General features: G+C 37.4%; 2 protein-coding genes across 3 annotated transcripts in view; both read left to right on the top strand.

The window, feature by feature from the left end:
* The window catches only part of plcd4a (phospholipase C, delta 4a), a 29222-nt gene extending 15915 nt beyond the window's left edge, over positions 1-13307 (top strand). Inside the window, exons 2-18 of one of the 2 annotated variants that reach the window (XM_017038788.2) lie at positions 2610-2828; positions 3953-4016; positions 4209-4256; positions 4888-5040; positions 5731-5959; positions 6094-6223; positions 6335-6566; positions 6638-6839; positions 6940-7084; positions 7376-7528; positions 7774-7926; positions 8378-8534; positions 8977-9093; positions 9214-9389; positions 9476-9608; positions 10620-10769; positions 10992-13307. In XM_017038788.2, coding sequence (XP_016894277.1) covers positions 3968-4016; positions 4209-4256; positions 4888-5040; positions 5731-5959; positions 6094-6223; positions 6335-6566; positions 6638-6839; positions 6940-7084; positions 7376-7528; positions 7774-7926; positions 8378-8534; positions 8977-9093; positions 9214-9389; positions 9476-9608; positions 10620-10769; positions 10992-11083 — 2319 coding nt within the window. In that variant the 5' untranslated portion in view covers positions 2610-2828; positions 3953-3967 and the 3' untranslated portion in view covers positions 11084-13307. The remainder of the gene's footprint in view (positions 1-2609; positions 2829-3952; positions 4017-4208; positions 4257-4887; positions 5041-5730; positions 5960-6093; positions 6224-6334; positions 6567-6637; positions 6840-6939; positions 7085-7375; positions 7529-7773; positions 7927-8377; positions 8535-8976; positions 9094-9213; positions 9390-9475; positions 9609-10619; positions 10770-10991) is intronic. The other variant, XM_008325286.3, reaches the window with a different exon arrangement.
* A 35-nt stretch (positions 13308-13342) lies between these two features.
* On the top strand, positions 13343-18274 carry slx9 (SLX9 ribosome biogenesis factor). Its single transcript, XM_008325285.3, has 6 exons — positions 13343-13658; positions 14642-14762; positions 16546-16614; positions 17054-17231; positions 17491-17556; positions 17652-18274. Exons 1-6 carry the CDS (start codon positions 13485-13487, stop codon positions 17776-17778), a joined length of 735 nt encoding a protein of 244 aa, XP_008323507.1. The 5' UTR covers positions 13343-13484; the 3' UTR covers positions 17779-18274.
* Positions 18275-19952: the final 1678 nt, after the last annotated feature.

Below are 19952 nucleotides of genomic sequence, written 5' to 3'. Positions count from 1 at the left end.
ATGGGCGTCAGAGAATGACACTATAACCTTCGGGCGTGTCGTTTTCACCATCGTCAATGTAGTTTGTTGTAACTTTGCTAAACTCCCTTCGCAAATTATACGTTTTTTTTTACTATAAGTTAATACGTTTTCTAACTGTGGGCAAATATAAACAAATTGCGAAATAATTCAAACTTTGAATACAAATTAGCTTCACCCACCCCCAGACGCTTTTATAAACTATAGGTGCGATATTACAGTCGACATTATTATGAATTATCTGGTCAAATAACCCACTCCGTAAATGTTACATGCGCCCGTACTCAGGACTTTAGTACGGGCGCATATTGAAAAATATTATTTTACCGAGACAGTCAGCTCATATAAAAGGAGCTTTCCAATATTTTTATAGTGCAATCGTGCTAAGAAGGGGAATTACATGTCGCCTTTGTAGAAATACTACAAAACTGCCGAAAATGTCTTAAAATTACCTGTTGCTCTATCAATGCCTTGTGTAATGTAAGCTTTGGCCAGTAGATGGCGGTAAGGAATTATTACTGTTACTGTTCTAAAACAAAAGGCATCTTTGTCCCAGCATCCACACAGTAGGGGGCAAAAACAAAACAAGTAATTTTGTTATTATTATGATTACATTAATAATAATAATAATAATAATAATTATTATTATTATTATTATTATTATTATAAGGTACATTTTCAAGAAAAGACCTAAGCACCTAGCATTTAGTCCACCACTTCAATCTGTGTTATGTTACAATAAACACACATTCCCAACAGAAATGACCATCACAGAACTAAAGTTGGGTAAAATAATTTCCAACTTATGGCCTATGTGATATGGTGCTGCCCTCTGGGCGTACGGAAGCTCAGGGTCTAGTGATGGGCAACCTGTGAAAGGTTTAAATCCTGCACGCCCACACTTCTTCCCAGGAAGAGTTAAATGCAGAAGATAGATTGGGTTTTGCTCATCTCTACATGTAAAATGACTAATAAAGCTGATATAACCAGCTGCCAGGTGAAGGGAAACTTTATTTGTACAACCAAAAAGTTACCACACATAGACTTTGTAAACCTATATGTGACAAACATAGATAAAAGTGTATAACATTTTACAAATAAGAAGAATGCACATTCATAAAACACACTAGTTGGCTGCCATTTGGTAATCCACCCCCGAACATGACTGTGCTTCATAAATGGATGTTAGCTGCAAATGACTCCTAACCACCGACGGTTAGAGATTGCTTCTGTTGGGTTCTATCAATTTCTTCTATCCTTAGAGGAGGTCATTACGAGGGAGCCCCTTCATTTTAATCTTTGCTCACGCTGTGTAATATGAGGCAGCAAGCTGAGCTAAAGCTGTGTATTATTAATGCCTCAGTAACTAAGCAGGGAGCACAAATGAAGAGGCACAAAACACAATATTCATACAGCTAAAAAAATGTGAGTAGGACCTCGAGCTCTGGAGCATAAGCAATGCATCTAATTTCCCCTCGGCTTAGCTCATCACATCTTGAATTCAACCTGAATTTCTTGATGGTGTGCTGTGTCTCTGCTGCCTGTAGCCAAACTGGACCCATCAAACTTTGATGAATGGGATAAGTAACTTTGCACGGTACAGAAAACACACTGCACATCCGTGCTGGTGTGGCACAGGTCCTCTACCTGGTATGACACTTAACATTTGCCTCTGGGCCACATCTGGGGCTAATCAGTGTATATTTTATTTCATAAACACTTCATTTAATCTGGAATGCCTTTCACAGTCACTGTTGTTGAATAATTCATATTTATAGCAAGTAAAGTATAGGCAAATAAGTATAGGCTTACACAATATATGAAACCATAAAGAAAAAGACACAGCTCATTCTTACATATGTTGTTTCACTGTGTCCAACAACTGAAAACAAATGCCAAAACATGAGAAAATCATATAAAGATCCTGGTGCTCAAGGGCCAAACATTTAATATTTAAAACCCTAACGTCTAACATTAACTCATGTTCATACCCAGAGTTTCAGGTATTAGTTCTCCCCCACTACGACGACGTCGGTCTGCATTAAAATGACCATAAAATGTTTCCCTATTCAGAGAGTTCTCTGTGTGTAGCAAAAAAATCCACTCATGCAGACTGAGGATTTAATGACAAACTAGTCTGCACAGGTGTATGGAATCAGGTGACAAGGTAAGGAGCAGGAGGCAGGATCAACCGGATGGTAGAATCTGTTAAGTACAAACTTTAATGCAAGTTAGTAATTATAAATATATACATATTGAGTATAATATAAAGTACAAGCCTAAATCTAAAGCACGTTAAAAACCCCAACGACCATTTCCCCTTCTTCTGACCTCAACATTATTGAAATCTTAAATTTCTATTATCTGTCATCCATTCCTATTTAGTATTTTAACCATGATGAAAAAGGTTGTTGTATTGCAGTGTAGGCTAAAGTTTCATCTTTTTTTTCTAAACGAAGCAGTGTTTCATCTAAGGACCTCTGCTCGAGGCACATATTTCCTTACCACTTAAGGACAGTGAACATTTGCATTGAAACTGTTCCATCCAAAAGTGCTGATGGTTTATTGCTTGTTAATCATTTACTTCACAGATGATCAAGCAGCAGAACAAAGAGGATCATGTGGAAAATGTGCCAGAGGGGAGGGGCAGGAGAGTCAGACCCAGGCTCTGGCTTCAGTTGTTGCAGACTTTCATCAGAGCAGGTGCAGTGGCAGCAGCAGCGGCAGCAGCAGCTCCTGGGGTATATGATCTCTTCCAGCTCTGCAAAGCCAGAGGCGACTACCGAGACTCAGGAATGATTCTGCAACAGGTCAGTTACAAATCATTATCACAATGATAGTAGGCTCAGCAGATCATCTTCTACAGAAAAGATGCAATTAATACAAAATTCATTAAGAAAGGCTTAAAAAATACAAAGTGCATACTACAGCTACAGTAATATTATAATTTCACTAATATACCTTTAGTCATTTTTGTAACTATTTTCTTGCCTCATTTTTTATAAAAAAAAGTATCAAGAAAGTCAATTTTATCACACCAGCATCAATAGATAGTAGAAATACCAATAATCACCATGACAGTGGACATTCACCTTCATTAGAGGAGCGGAAGAGACAGAGAGAGAGATCACACAGTTGTATCAGGTCTGATTGTTTCTGGTGTCTGGTTCAAGCACGTTTGCTAGTAGAATGGTGTGGATCAAGTCACAGAACAGGTCAGGAGGGTAAAACGCCTGCACTTGAGCTTGGGCTCATGGTCACTGGCTCTGCTGCGCCGTGTTGATAAAACTCTAGTTTGTAAGTTCAATGTCAGAAGCAGGTCTTCTCTACAGTGACTTAAGAGTTACCAGTACACTACAAGAAATGGACATTCACTTCCAGCATCACTACTTCTAACAACTATTAATAACGTATGTGTGTAAGTTGAAATATAAGAAATAAGAAACATACAGTTGAGTTGCCGCTTAACAGAAATTTGAATTTACAAACATTTAAATTGAAGGCATACTCTATAGGTAGATATTACACCATAATTAATTTGAGTTTCCTGTATTTGATAATGTGCCTTAGTGAAGCATGAACATAGCTTCAGAAAGAAATATTTGGGGACTTAATGGGAAAAGTCCTCATGTCTCCATTGGTGTTTGAGGGTTAAACTTTAAGATAAGTCCATGTCTTTGATTCATTTTAATAAGCTATAGTTTGTAAAGAATTGGAATTTCATCCATACTAGAGTCTATTTGGGCATAGAACCACAAGTATCCAAATATATTAGGCAACCAGAATTTTGTAACAACTGTGTCTTCTACACAAGGACAAATACATGCAATAACCAAAGATAAATTTACCAAATATTAGACAAATAGTGTGATTTTGATTTTTTTGACCCATGCAAGTTTAATTTTCTCTGTTCTTTTGGGTATGTTTGTGTCAGTGACCCCCAGGTTCTATGGCTCAGCGAAGAGGGGCGTTCTCTACCGAGTCACCTTTGCTTAAAGGTTATTTGGTTTCTTCATCAAACTCAACCAAATAAATTATATTTAGTAGTTCCTAAATATCTAGACAAAAGCCCTACATATAATTTATTTGCTTACATATATGTTTAAACACACAAGCTGATCTAATGATGTACTTATTATCATTACATAACATAAGTTATGGTATAATTTTTTTTTTTTTTTTTTTTTTAGATGACTGTATGAGGAGAGACGAAATGGCTTCCACGGGGACAGGCCTCCGTAAGTTCCTGTTTGAGTTTGTATGTGAAACAGAAGCAGAGATTACATTTTACTCCTCAAATTTGTATTCTTTTCTATAAAATCTCTAAATGTTATGGTGAACATTCTATTTAAACTATATGGTCCAAGTTCCACAATCTTTATTTTTGCCCTGATTCCATGTCTCACTACATAAAAATGGTATAAGGAGCCTAGGGATTAATATGAAATTATAATTGTTTTGTTTAGCTTTAGGGTTAATAACTTTGCAACTATCCAAATGTCACCTTGTTTTAGGTAGTATGTTGTCCATCAGGAGCTTTTTTGTAATTTCAGGCAGGTTTTTGATTGGTTCTTGCATTTTTAATGATATATGATGTGCAGTATAGTGTTGGATTAAAGCCTGAGTCATGTTTACTGCCTCTGGGTTCCACATGCTAATCAAACCAAAAGTACAATAACTTTTGAGAAAACATTTCTGCAGATATGCATTCTTCAAAGATGTCAGACTAAAATATTTAAAACATTTGAACACAATTTAGTAAATTGTTGTAGAGCTGCTGGACAATTTGAGAGTAGTAGATGGTTCTTACTATCTACTAGATCTATGAACCGTATTTCAATAAGAAAGAATTTTCTTCCTACTTTACAGAAGCGGATGAAGACATTCAGTCCATGCTTGTGGGCACAGTGATGAGGAAAATCAAGTCTCGTGCCTGGAAGAAGCAGCGTTACTTTAAACTGGAGGACGACTGCATGACCATTTGGTACAAGTCGAAGAAAGCTGGCAATGACCGTTCTACATGTGAGAACAGTATAAGTTGGCTAATATCATTTTCTGTTTGTTTTTTTTTAATTGTATTAATGATGTTTAAATTCCATTCATGCTGTTAAAATATTAACCATTCTGTCTCTGACCGACTTCTTTTCAAACCACCATGAGTACTTGCGTCTCAGCGTCTTTCTGCCATTTACGTCACTATGAGTCTGGTTCTAAGGCCTGACACGTCTCTGAAGTGGTGCTTGGACAAAAGTGTTAAAGTATCCAATCTCTGTGGATTCAGATTCCACTTGTACATTCTGGACCTCAGTAAAGTTTAAATTACCACGGATCATAGTATACTCCTTAAAAAATAAAAAAAAAAACAACTGGGAAACTAATTCCCTAACACTCATTTTGTCCAAGAAGACCATTTTCTATATCTCCAGTCCCAGTAATTCCTCATATTAATATGAATACGTGAGACCAGTGGAAATGGTTACAGCCATTTTATCCATATTTTGTATCAGAACCCGTGCAGGTGGGGCAGCTAATCCCCTTTTCGACAGTGTCAATTGTGTATTTTGGATCAAGTTTGTAAATAACTGTTGTTCAAATCAACTACATTGCATATGGCAGATGACATTGTTCAATTTGTAAAAATCTGACAGGCAGAATATAGTTTGGGGTGATTTTACTGAAACCTAAATACTGTACATGTTTCTTTGTGGCCAGTCTCTGTCTTGGACGTGGAAGCTATAAGAGAAGGCCACCAGTCAGAAGTCCTCCTCAGCACCGCCGATGAGTTTCCGGCTGAACGATGCTTTACATTGGTCTTCCGTGGCCGCAGGGGGAACCTGGATCTAGTAGCTGAGTCAGCAGAGGAGGCCGAGTCCTGGATCAGGGGCTTAAGAAAACTGATAGAGAATGTGGAGAACATGGATGAGCAAGAAAAACTTGACCAGTATCCTTTTGCCTGAGGGTTTGCTGTCCTATCAAACACAAGGGTTTTCACTTCACATCATCATAGAGATTCTTAGTGCAACTTTATGGAAAACAACCTGTTTACTGGAATCTTTCCTTAACTGGTGTACACAGATGGATAAGCGACTGGTTCAAAAAGGCAGACAAGAACAATGACGGCAGGATGAACTTCAAGGAAGTGCAAGATTTACTGAAGATGATGAACGTGGACATGAATGAGCACCATGCGCTACGTCTCTTCACTGTGAGAATCATAACATATTCTTTTTAGATTTTTTGTTTCTTTAACACTGATTAATACCAGGTGGAGGACATTGTGAAACTCTCTGGCACATGCTCCTTCTTCTGTCCTTAGATGGCTGATAAATCCCAATCGAGGACACTAGAAGATGACGAGTTTGTGCATTTCTACAAGATGTTAACACAGCGGGAGGATGTACTTAGAGTTTTCCAGAAGTACTCGTCCGATGGCCAAAAGCTGTCCCTCAGTGATTTGGAAGACTTCCTGCGAGAAGAGCAGCTGGAGGGAGGCAACCTGCAGCAGCGAGCCAAGCAGCTCATCGAACGCTACGAACCGTCAGACAGAGGTAAAATGTCAATATAAAAAAAACACATCTGTAAAACTTTTATTGCTAAAACTACTTTCCTTGGTTTCCAGCAAAGCTTCTAAATGCCATGTCATTTGATGGCGTCTTGATGTACCTTGGCTCAGCTGAGGGATCTGTATTCAACCCACAACAAAGAGGTGTTTACCAGGACATGAGCCAGCCACTGTGCCACTACTTCATCTCTTCTTCTCACAACACCTACCTAATGGAGGACCAGCTTCGAGGACACAGCAGTGTAGAAGGATACATCAGGTAGTGCTGCTGACTTTGAAGCTTCAAGGTCTGTAGTTTCCTTAAGTTACCCCCAATTGTTGACCCCCCACTCCACTCCCCTCCTTGTGTTTCTGCAAAGGGCCCTAACTCGTGGCTGCAGGTGTGTAGAAGTGGACTGCTGGGACGGTGCCAATGGAGAACCAATCGTATATCACGGACATACTTTTACCTCTAAAATATTCTTTAAAGATGTGGTCAGTGCAGTGGGCAACTATGCCTTCAAGGTAATGTCGCCTGTATCCATTTTTAAACCTGTAGTGCAAGTATTAAAAGTAGACCAAATGTTTCAAATCTTAGTTTCTTTTTTTATTTAGCAAAACGAGTAGAGATGGGTAATGTAGTATCTGTTTGTTATTCCACATTGTGGTCACTATGAACCTGTCCCCAGACCTTCTTATCTTTTTTTCTCACCTCACCACAACAGGTGTGATTCAGGAGGCATGTGAAGATGCCAAGATTAAATGACAAACTCATTCATTCCCTGCCTGCTCTCACCTTCTTCCTGTGTCACCCAGGTGTCAGAATATCCAGTCATTCTGTCTATTGAGAACCACTGCAGCGTGGGGCAGCAGAGAGTCATGGCTCATCATCTGAACAACATTCTTGGTGACAAGTTGCTAAAAAGCACATTGGATGGCAAGGCTCCAGGCAGTCTGCCGTCTCCTGAGGTGAGCTGTTCATTTACCAATAGACCAGTCTATAGACTTTGGTCTTATATTCAGTAAGGATGGGAACTGATGAGAATTTACACATTCACGTTGTATTGTTATGGGATTAAAATATGGTGATGGCAGAAGACTGGGCTTTTGGAATAGTAATTGTAATAGTGATAGTGATGATATCTGTCAGACGAGAATAATAATAATAATAACAATAATAATACTAAGGTGGTTTTGTTTGGTGAAATTTTAAGGAGCTCAAGGGGAAGATTCTCCTAAAGGCCAAGAAAATTGGAGGATTGGAGGACGATTTTGGTGGGATTGTGGAGAATGGGTTAACTGGAGAGGTCAGTGATGACGATGCAGTGGCTGAAATTGAGGACGACAACCTTCACCGAGAGAGCAGGGTAGGAACCATTTAACAGGAGGAACATTATTGTCTGAGAACGAGACGTACAGCTGAAAAACACTTATATAAATGGATGGTTTTCAGAGTCATTGTTTCAATCCAGTTATGCAACACTGACGTGTTAAAAAAAAAAATATTTTCATTTATTAATTAATACAGAGTGGGCTACATTAAGCTGGTCAACCTGAAAATAAATACACTCCTCTTGATTAAAATTTTATCTTCAGGCTTCCGGATTGAAAAGTTAAAATAAATGAAGCAGATAGAGAACGACCCATTGGCTAATTATCACGAATAGTTCATTCAGTGAAAAACTGATGAAAAACATGAGGGCACAGCATGTATATTGTAATATGACTTATGCTGAACTACGCCTGCACAAGTGTCCAGGCAACAAGACTTGAGAAAATTGTATTTACTTGAATTTTATTTTTTATTTTTTGGTTTAGAAGTCCAAACAGCGTCTGTCCAAAGAGTTGTCCGACTGTGTTGTCTACTGCAAAAGCGTCAACTTCAACAGCTTCAAACACTCCAGATTACACGCCAAGTTCTACGAAGTCACTTCCTTCACTGAGTCTAAAGCTCGCAAACACCTGAGAGAGGCTGGTGAGTTAGGTCACCTTACATTACCGAGTGTGTGCAATATTTAAGAATGTTTCTCCAGAAATATATGTACGTATTTCAAAAGGTAATTAATATCATTATCTAATATCCAAACATGTTAAGACACAATTATGAAATTAGAGCAAACACCAAATTCTCATCCAAAACTTGGATTTAAACTTTTCTAATGATTAAAAGTTTGTAACAAGTTTTGATTTAGCTCCACTGATATTTCTTTTCCTAAAACTGAAAGAAAATTCGAAAGTAACAAGATGTTTAACCGTAGACCCGGCAAAGAAACAGTTTTCAGTTTTCAATGAAGGATGATTCTCCAATGGAAACATCTCCCACAGTCTTTTTAGGTCTAATATACAAGATGGAAGATGGAGACTTTTTATATTTATATATGCAGTCTATTATATATAATGTAATGTCTCTGTCTCAGGGGCTGAATTCGTGCACCACAACACTCGGCAGTTGACCAGAGTTTATCCCAGTGGTTTCCGAACAGACTCGTCCAATTTCAATCCCCAGGAGATGTGGAATGCTGGGTGCCAAATTGGTAAATTCTAAAACCAAAAACGCAACAAGGATGATACAAAAACAGCAAAGATTTCTCGGAAACAAAACCGAACATGGCTGTTTTTTTTTTCTATCCGTTTCTTCTTCACTTTCTTTGCAGTTGCATTGAATTTTCAGACTGCTGGTGAAGGAATGGACCTGAATGATGGTCTCTTCAGTCAGAATGGCTGCTGTGGATACATCTTGAAGCCCCCCTTTATGCGTGATGAGAAACGGTTCAATCCTGAGATGCCCCAAAACCTGGATGGCTACTGTCCTATCAGCCTAACCGTACAGGTACCAGGGCAAAAGAGGTGTTTTACAGATCAACAGAAAAAGGTCATTTACTAAAAACAGTGGGTTTCTCTGGTTTTATTTTCCAGATCATCAGTGGTCAGCAGTTGCCCAAAGTCAACATGAAAAAGGATTCCATAGTGGATCCTCTGGTTAGGGTGGAAATCCACGGAGTTCCTATGGACCAGGCCAAACAGGAGACCAGATATATTGAGAATAATGGTAAATAGAAGGTCTCATTATCAATACAAATATTAAAATTCATTTTAATATATCTTGTTAATTTAACCTTACCAATTTTACCATTTTTAGTAGCAACCACATAGATTCTGTAACTACTGTAGTTGTAGTTTGCCTTGCTCTTTGTTAGCTCACCTTAAGAAATACAACCTACAACCTTTAGGAATAGTCATAATAGTGTGTTAGCTATTAGCTAACTGACATATAATGATTACCTAAGATGGAATTTTCAAGTCAGCCGAAACATGACAGTATATATTTGTATTTGTTTTTTTCCCCTTTAAAATATACTATATGAATGTAATATAATAACATGCTATTAAGCAGGTTGGTTAATGGCATGTTTGTTTGAAAGATTAAAATTCATTGGTTGATACTAAATAAAAATGGGGCTTTGTGCTCTTTGACACCATTGGGGTTAAACTTTTGGCTGCTATTGCTACAAGCCTATAATCGTGTTCTAATTACACAATCATTAGGCTGATGATCCTGACACTGACGGCTTGTACTATTCATGGCTAATTGCCTCTAATGGGCACATGATAGGCAGGAGCTAAAGTCAGAGGACCTTCCAATTCCTCTCGTGATGTGTTGCACAACAAGATCTCTTTTCAACCTGCTGGAAATGTGATCTCCACCTGCGATGACTTAAGTCACCACAGCCAATCAGAGAGCAAGACAGTCTGATTGCAGCAGAAACATGAGTAGGAATACAACACCACTATGCAGGGAGAAGAAGAAAGGATATGGAAAAGGGAACATATAATGTAAAAACTTCTACAGAGTTCACAGACAGCACGGTTTATACTGTAGCATCTGTCCAGTACAGGAGCAACTGAGCTGCATACATTGTTAATCCAATTTGAGTCAATCCAATCTCTCTTTAAAAATACCAGCTGATTTGCTTCCATCAGCTATAGATTTATATTTTTTTTCAAAAAAATGAAGCCTTATTTCAAATACAAATGTTGACCCAGTTTGTCCTCTCTGCAGGGTTTAATCCCGTGTGGTATGACACTCTACGTTTCACCATCCACACTCCTGAACTTGCCCTGGTCCGATTTGTGGTTGAAGATTATGACAAGGCGTCCAGGAATGACTTTGTTGGACAGTACACACTTCCCTTTATCTGCATGCAGCAGGGTAAGTCTGAACAGGCATCAGTCCAACAACTTAACCTCTGAGTAACAGTACAGTTTAGGACAAAGGTAGAACCAACCAAAGACATTGTCATTCACAAGTAACTGCTAAGTGTTTTAAGGCATTTGCCAATAACTATCAAAGTATTTGGGAAATAGCCAATGTACCTTTCTTGAAAAAACTTGAGGAACTGCTTTATTCAAAGAAAATATTTCTTGTTCTCAGGTTATCGTCACATTTATCTTTTATCCAGAGATGGGACCAGTATTCCCCCATCCTCCATATTCGTGCACATCAGGATGACAGGACTGGAATAATTATGCAAAATACTACGGTAAAATAGTACTTAAATGCTTTCTAATTATTCCTTTTCGTGTGGTAAAATTATCCGCCAAATACCCAGTGATTTCTATGAATTATGAAGTATTTGTAGACTTTTTTGTTGTCTGCAGTCGACTTGAACTTTGTATTAGAGTATGTAATGTGTCGGATGCAAAAATGTGCCACAATAATGTCTTAGTTTTTTTTTTTTCTGTCAGTATTTTTCTTTTTTCAACAAACAGTACTTCTGCAGTCCATTGCTTTCACTATGTTCTTTTTCTGCTGATATAGAAAAATAAGTATAATGTTTGTCGGTCCTAAATTTATATTTCTTGTCTAAACAAATCTGTCTCACCAAAGCAGGTGTGATGATGCATGATTTAATCAAGATTTTGTACAGCAGACTGAGTACAAGACTGGGAATATTTCAAAACCAAAGAAAAAATGTGCTGACTTTTTTATCAAATTAACCAGTAGCGGCAGATATTTTATATGTATCATAGATACAAAAAAGCTGGATGCTATCAGAATTAGTAAATATCTAACAGGAGCTAGGTAACTCTCAATTAGCAGCTCAACTAATTACTAGTTATTACTAACAGCATTACTTACTTATTTCTTAACAGCATTGTAACATTACTTACTTACCTTTTATCACATAATAAACCTATTATCCTCCTGCACCCAGTCAATAGGGAAAGGAGTTAATTTGTCATCATGTCATTCTGTTTTTACTGCCTCAAGCAGGGAAGTTTAGATATTTTTTGCAACTTTATTTAATGCACTGGAAAGTCATATGGTGCAGAGACAGAAACTATTTGCGAAAATAAAATAAATGTGATATAAAAAAATCCTTATCATATGTGTGACAAAGCTGGTTTCCATTTACACTATATTTAAACTATATTTAAACCTTAAGTTAGTCACTGATAGTTCACCTGACACGCAAACAGGGTGATAACCGTACCCTGAAAACTGACTTTTATGTGGAACAGAAGATCAGGAACCTACAGTACATGTCATTCTGTTTTTTAGCACCAAGGTAATGATGAGTATGTATTTTTACCCTATATACAATTTGAACCTTTTACTGTATAAAATTCAAATGTATAATGTAAGGAATATATGTGTGTGTGCGTGTGTGTACAAGTAAATGTAAGTTCTTGTATTGTTTATTTGTATCAATTATTTAGTGTCGGGCTTTTTAAAGGCTATTGTTATTAAAGAGAAACCTATGGGTCTGATGGAGGTATTATTGTTTATTTTATGAATTATTTTATGACACGTCTACTTGAATTCAATTTGAAAGAAATCAAGAAAGAAGTATTCAATTTTTTAATAAGCCCATTAAACTGATTATGTGGATCTGATTGTTGACCAAGAAATGTTAAAAAAATTGGGGGAAAAAATCAAGTTTGTTGCAGACAGCCAATTAGATATAAAGGTTTGTTTTACCAGGGTAAGATATATATCTACATGCTGTGCATGCATTTGTTTATGTTTTGTTGACCTTGTCTGCATAGAATGCGTGTTTGTGGAGATTCCATGGTGACAGCAGAGCAAAACCTCAAATAAATCCAAAAAATGAAAGAGCTGTTGTTTTCTTTCAGCACTTGTTTATATTATGTCCTCTTTGCTTTTGTCCTTCTTAATGGTTTTACCTGCTGTCCACTTTGTTCTTTTTGTCCTTGTGTAATTTTGCTCTATGGTTAGTTTATTGTTTTGTTTTATTCTTTTGCATTTCGTTCCTTGTCTGAACTTGTGTTTCTGAATATAGCATTTTTTGCTTTAGCCCATTTTCCCCTCTTAAAAATATATTTTTTAATTTGTCAATTTTACCATTTTGTTTGCAATTTTTGTCCATTTCAATATTTTTCCTCAGTTGTCATTTTTTACACTTTTCAATTGGGATTTTTTGAACTTGTGTGTGGGTCTTTTGTTACCTTTTGCTGCTTTAGTTCTTCTGCACTTCTTTTATTTGATTTCAATGTGTTTCCTCTCTTCTTTTTGTTTCGTCCATTTTCTCAATATGCCATTTTCCATTTTTTGTATTTTTGTTGTCCATTTTGTAATTTATTTAGTCACTTTGCCCTTGTACGTGATTCTGATTTAAAGTTTTGTTATTGTTTATAGCGTTTCCATTCAATCCTCTGCCCAACCATTACTCAATTGTAGAGCCAGGTTTTGATTACGCTGTTCTTACAGATAACCATATGGGGGAGCCAGTGCACCATTGCCGTGTTTGTTGTCGTAAGATACTGAATTAGAAGAAGACGCAGAAGCGAGTGATACTCGTGTATATATGCACGTTGTCTGAAGGCATGCTGTAGTCGCGTTACATGACTAGTATAAACAACACTTTTCTGTGTCTATTTAAGTCTTACGATATATTTAAGGATGGTTGGGAAGATAAAACGTGTCCGACAGAAGCTTCACCAGGAGGCAGTGAAGCCGGAGGAAACACTGAGCGCCACTTCGTCTCTGTTTTCGCTGTCGTTTTCTTCGAGTGTCCGGGACAAAAAGAGTGATTCTACTGCAGTTCCAGAGGAAAACAAGTCTCAGAGCAAACAGGTCTGTCTGTGGAGAAGTCCTGATGCAGAAATTATACGCTGACCTTTATAACAAATCACGACAACTTGAACACTATATCTACAACATCCACGTTTGTCCCTAGGACTCTGAAGTCATCAAGGGTGTAGAATGCAATAATTTGTTTTTTAATCAGGTCAAGCAATGAATCACTTAAAAAGGAGTCCCCTCATACATTTACATTTCTGTCGAAGTAAATACAAATTTTAGGCGTAGACCATTACTGATTATTGGTATCCTTGATATTTAGTCCTGAATGTTGCTGTGCTTTGTTATATTTCATTCATTTCATTTAAATGGGGGTAATATCTATTACTAATATATTAATGTTCACATTAAAATCTGACAAATTGTGCCGTTTTTTAACATTCGTGATTGTGATTAGGATATAACTAGACAACCATTGTATGGTTTTCTTTTCTGCACACAATAACTTCAAAACAATAACTATTATTTATCCTGGCCCATATTCTTGGCCTTAAATAATATCGTTTGTATGACTCTTGTTTATGTTGACCTCAGGCTATGACATTTTCAGATGTAGCCCTGATGGAACTACAAAAAGCAAACAAAAAAACATGGCACTTTTTAAAAATATTAGTTGTAAAAGAAGCTAAAGCATCTTAGCGATTGGTTGTACTGCGATAATAACATGTCAAACAAAACAAAATGTACCTGCATTGCATCGTGATTTTATAATTTATTGTCTTGGCCTTATAACTATTTCTATATAACTCTATTATAACTATTTTAGCCTCCCTGCTAGCTGCGGCGGAGCCTAACTAGCTTTATACGCAGCTTACAGCTTACGAGAGAACCAACAGCAATAATGTTGTTTTCCACCAACAAAGTTATTCTAATGACTGTGCTGTGGCGCAGAGGTATGACGTTAGGAGGGCAAGTAGGCTGCAGGCTGACACAGCAATGCTTATTCATTTCTTTTCTGTTTTTTTTAAACCTTAAAGGCCCCAACGAAAAGCTCCTTCCCCACTGGAATCTTTGCTGGTACAAAAATCACTCCAGAAGCTTTGGTTCAAACACTGAAGTATGAAGAAACTCTAGATGTACAGATTCCTGTCAAGAAAGGTGAGTGTGAACAGCTACTTCATAATTACGCTTCTTCTGCTTCTGTGAAAGCTGAAACACTCAATGTGTTGAATAAATAAAATTTGAATAAAAGGAATGTATAAATTTACGAACCATGCAAAAAATTCCTGTACATAATTAAATTAAATATGAATTGTCTTTCCTTAATATGTTTAAATGTGAAGTAGACCCAGTAGCTAGCTGAATTGCATTTGTAGCTCAAAGAAAAATGCATTGATTTGTCCAAGTTAAATACTGAGTACTGTAATTTCCCTGCAGTGCTGTATTTTATACATAAGCAGGGTTGTAAGAAGTAATGAACTCATCTTCTAGTTAAACACAGTGCTAATATACTCTCTTCTTCCAATGAGTCCCTCTTTCTTTTTTTTAGTGCCATCTCCTGCCACCTAGTGAAAGAGCTTTTCATTGTTGCTGCCTGTCACTGTTACAAAGACAATTTAAGACAAAAATATTTGCAGCAAATAAATAATATTTTGAAGATCAACTAATTAAAATTGGACAATTTTCTGCGGTACACCTGATGATCTCTCATGACACACTAGTGAGTTGCGACACAGTGATTGGGAATCACTGCCTTAAATTGCAAAATGTTGTGAAGACAGTGTTGGTTAGAGGAGTGTTGGTCTCCTACCAGCTATAATCACAGCTATCCATTTCATCAGGAAGCGGGAAGACAGTGGTCCCATTGGGAATTAAGTCGTCAGCCCTACACGTGCACTCATGCATGCTCATGCTCATGCACACTCACTCCCTGATTTTCGGTCCTAACGGCATATTAGGTTTCTGCATCCCTGACCACATTCGTTGTCTGCAGCAGATCTCTATCTCTTCTTGTTCTTCTCTGCGACCAGCAGTTGTGTGGTGAAGTGCTGCAGATAAAGGCTGATAAAGCTGGAGTAGAATCTCTAGAGATGATTTATCTGTCTGAACAGCACTGACACATACAAACATGCCGGGCTTATGAGCAAAGGACAGTTCAGAGTGATGGATGGAAGACATTAGCGTTGCAAAACATAAATGTTATTTTGAGCTCATCAAGATACTTTTGTGTTTAAAATTGTTGTATATTGTTTTTCTGATCATAAAGAAAATGTAGACTTGACTATTTGTAATTGGGAATAGCTTTACCAATTCTACAAGGTCCAGAAGAAAAATGTATTTTTTATTTTCCTGAACGTTACTCAACCTAAGGTGCTCAACAGTAAATAATCACTGGGGATGGGAATCGAGAACCTTTGTTTTCACAACACTGGTTCTCAATGGCCATATTTCTTGGAATCATAACTATGTTTGCTTACTATTTGTGCTCTATTTTGGGTAGACGTATTTGACCTCACACACAGGCTTCATTTGGAGTGTAAACAACAACAATGGTGTCTGGGCAGAAGAAGCTGAGGTGTGCTTGCATTTCATGAAAAACAGCCACTTTGGTCAATTAATTAAAGAGTCAGTGCAAACAAATATATTTGTACAGTTTTGTACCTATTTGTACTATACTATATATCCTAACTCTATAAGAATCGATAAGTGACTTAATGAGTAAATCCTTATTAATTCTCATCCCCACTGACCACCTTTCTCTTTAGAGAAAGTAAAGAACACAATTATAAGTAACTGTATACTGTATACTATAACCGTAACTATCAGTAAAGCTGAATTTTGGACAGTGAGGATCTTTCACATCTTCAGATTATTCTGAAGCCCAACATCAATAAAAGAGATGGTGTCATGGATCTTCTAACTATTGTTGTTGTTCGTGCAGGTCCAGAAGAGAAGAAACTCAAGACAAAGAAAGAGAAGATGAAGGAGAGAAGAGAGAAGTGGCTAAATAGTAAGTTCACTACTGAACAACTACTGAGTACTGTACCTTAAGGGAGTGTCTTTAAATGTTATCTTCTACTTCGTCTGATTTCATTCCTCACAAACACCATGACCCTTAGTTATCAGCTTCAGTCAGACTGGTAAGCGGACCCTCCTGCTGAGGTCGTTGATTCCTCAGTAACACAACACTCGTCTTCCTCAGACGTATAATTAGGTGCAAATGGCTGCATAATTTGTCTTTGCTGAAACCAGAGAACGGCTGCACATTGATGATGGTTCCAGAAATTGGAAAGAGGAAAAAAAAGCTCTGTTGAGTTCATGGGTGATAGATGGAGAGAAAAGGAGATGAAGACCGTCCACTAAACACAAAGCCAAAGATTCCAGAAAAAAAACTTAAAAAAACCCATTAAAATCTAGTCTGTTTTTACCAAACTTCATTGTCCCTTCAGAGATCAGCTCCATCAAACTGGCCAGGGAGCAGCAGGCAGCCACGGCCCGCAGGAAGGCTACGCCCGTAGTTGGTGACCTGAGGCCTCTGGCTGACGCTCTGCCTGAACTCTGTCAGCTCCTCGACTCGCCCACTGCCATGACCGCTTCAGCTCGCCGCAAGAGGAGGAAAGATAAAGTGTAAGTGTCTAAGCTACTCTGCAGCAAGAGTTATATGTGAGTGTGAGAGGTGCTGTGTGATTCTGTCAGTTATTTATAAAAGAGAGCTACTGAAAAAAGTTTTCTGTACTTTGCTGAGCAAACAGCGCTCCATGTGGTCATGTGCTGACATGGTGTACTTCAAAGTTTTTCTTGGGAACATCTTTCTATGCCTTAGTGCTGTATGAGTGACATGTGTTGTCTTCTCTTGGTGACACATTGTCCTGGTTTCTGTCCATAGGCAGGAGAAGAAGCCCGAGCCAACAGATTTCAGTCAGATGAAAGCATCGCAGAAACGCAAATTCCTGTAAGAAGCCACTTCCTATACTTGTTATTAGTATATTTTATTTTTTTAGAAATTCCTAAAAGTTTAACTCCAACTTTAATTTGTTGGTACTGCAGAGAAACTGAGTACAGCCGTTTCAGCACCGCTGTGAAGTCCATCTCTGCCAAATCCAATCCTCTGTCTGACATCGGAGAGCAGCTGAGGAAGAGGATGAAGCAAGAGGAAGAACAAAGTCCCACATAACAGTAGCTGCAGAGGATAACAAAAATGTGACTGAAAACATTTTAAAGACAGAAGAGATTCCAGAATCTTGGCTGCTCCCTTTCTTGTTCAGAGCTTTACAGTCTCCACTACAGACATTTGTACATTGTACATTTATATGAAAGAGCATCAATACATATTATAAAGAACCTCAAGTGATGCCACTGCTGTCCTAGAAACAAGCGATACCCATCACATTTTCTGCAACATCTGTTGAATCTTGCATGTTTAGCCACAGGGTTGCAGTTTCTCGGTATCTGATACAGGTTATTGCGCTGATATTAGCCTTTTGTCAAAACATTCAAAGAAAATACCAGACATTTATTTAGTTGTGCTGTCAACATTCTAGACCAGATCAGATTTAAAGATGTGGAATGTTTAAAAAAAAGATGAAAATTAATTCTATGTATGTTCAATATGTTTTCCTTATTCAGTGGCTGTTTACGGTCACTGTTAATAAAATTAGAAATATATGAGATTTCATTGTCTTGTGTTTTTATAAACTGCAATAGTTGCCAGGAAATAACAATCACTAATCCCTTTGATTAAAAAAAAGGCTATATTTCTTATAATTTTATTAATTTTAAAAAGGGTTCCAGTCCTCTGCAGTTGTTTGTTATCTGTACATTGAGTGGCAGTGGTGACTTAGTGGTTAAGGATGCAGACTTGGGTCCAGAAGGTTTCAGGTTTGAGTCCACCAGCTGCTGAAGTGCCCTGAGCATGGCACCATCCCCCCATGCTGCTCCCCGGGCGCTTAAAGCTGCCCACTGTTCACTTTGGTGATGGGTTAAAAACAGAGGTCACATTTGGTTGTGTGCAGTGGTGTGCTATGTCACAATGACATGTAGTTCACTTTCACTTTCCTTTCATTTGTGGTTCTTGGTTTTTCAGCACTTTCTACTGAGTTCATCAAACAATAGAATGATCTGCAACTTTAACAGGTGATGAGATCTCCACGGTGCTTTGTGAAATCTTTCAGGTGTAACGCCATCTATGGAGGACTGAAAGTTTACAACAGTAAATAAATACACCATTAATTATGTTTTCATTAATTCAATGTTAATGTTAATGTTCAATGTAATTATTTATTTAAAAAGTTTTACATGTCATGGTCTTGTGTGGCAGTGCCATCATGAATGAATTTATCTGTCCACTCGTCCATCAAAGTCTGTGGGTGAGGCTAACGCCAATCTTGTCTGATCCATTGGCCAGAATGTGTGCCTGGAGTGAGACGGTGGAGGAATAGGGCAGAAGAATGCAACGATGTTTGACGTATCAGCGAGGACCACCCGGAGGCGCATGCAACAGGAGGTTTGAGGACAAACTGAACATCGCTGCATTTTAACAAGCTGGTAATCCACAAAGAACTCTGACAGCGTTTTGCTTCACATGCATTATATAGCCCATGATTTCTGAAAATATATAAATATGTCAACAAGTGGCATCAGCACAAGAGCTGATTATATTAGGAACATTATTTTTCGTCGTGTTATAAAAATTGACGGACATGTCCTCATTTTAGACTTTTTTCCTGTCATCTATTTTTGTAAAATGCTGCCAAAATGTCTTTGACATGGTAGAGGAGTATCTGTAATTGAAAAGAAAAATATTATTTATAGTATGTGTGTGTGTATATATATATACATATATGTGTATATATATGTAAACATAAAAAATTATATAAAACATACAAAATTAAATCAATCACCCGACCAGGAGTTTACAACCCCACATATGGATGCAATTTATTCATTTTGAGAAACTTTCATTTTTGGAGAATTTTTGGGAATTAAAGTTATCAATACTTACTAAAACTAAACACAAGAGTATATATTTTTTCTCAATTTTATCCATAGAAATGGTCATTACTATGTATTTTAAGGCACATGAGTGCATTTTTACTCATTTTTGAGAAACTTATTTTGAAGACATTGAAGACTGTCATTTTGACCATGAAAATGGTAATTACTATGCATTTTAAGGCAAATGAGTATTTTTTCTTTCATTTTTGAAGACTTTTTCAGAATCTTATTAAATTAGCATAACACTGTTGTCAAATATTTACATACCAAAAAATTATATTTTTTCTGTTTTTCCACCATAAAAATTGTCATTACTATAGTAATGTAAGTATAGTAAGGCATGTTTTTGGTGAT

The sequence above is a fragment of the Cynoglossus semilaevis genome, chromosome 14 (assembly GCF_000523025.1).
Source record: "Cynoglossus semilaevis isolate Cse_v1.0 chromosome 14, Cse_v1.0, whole genome shotgun sequence".
NCBI lineage: Eukaryota > Metazoa > Chordata > Actinopteri > Pleuronectiformes > Cynoglossidae > Cynoglossus > Cynoglossus semilaevis.
The sequence above is the reverse complement of the archived record's forward strand: the minus strand, read 5'-3'. Positions and strand labels throughout refer to the sequence as shown.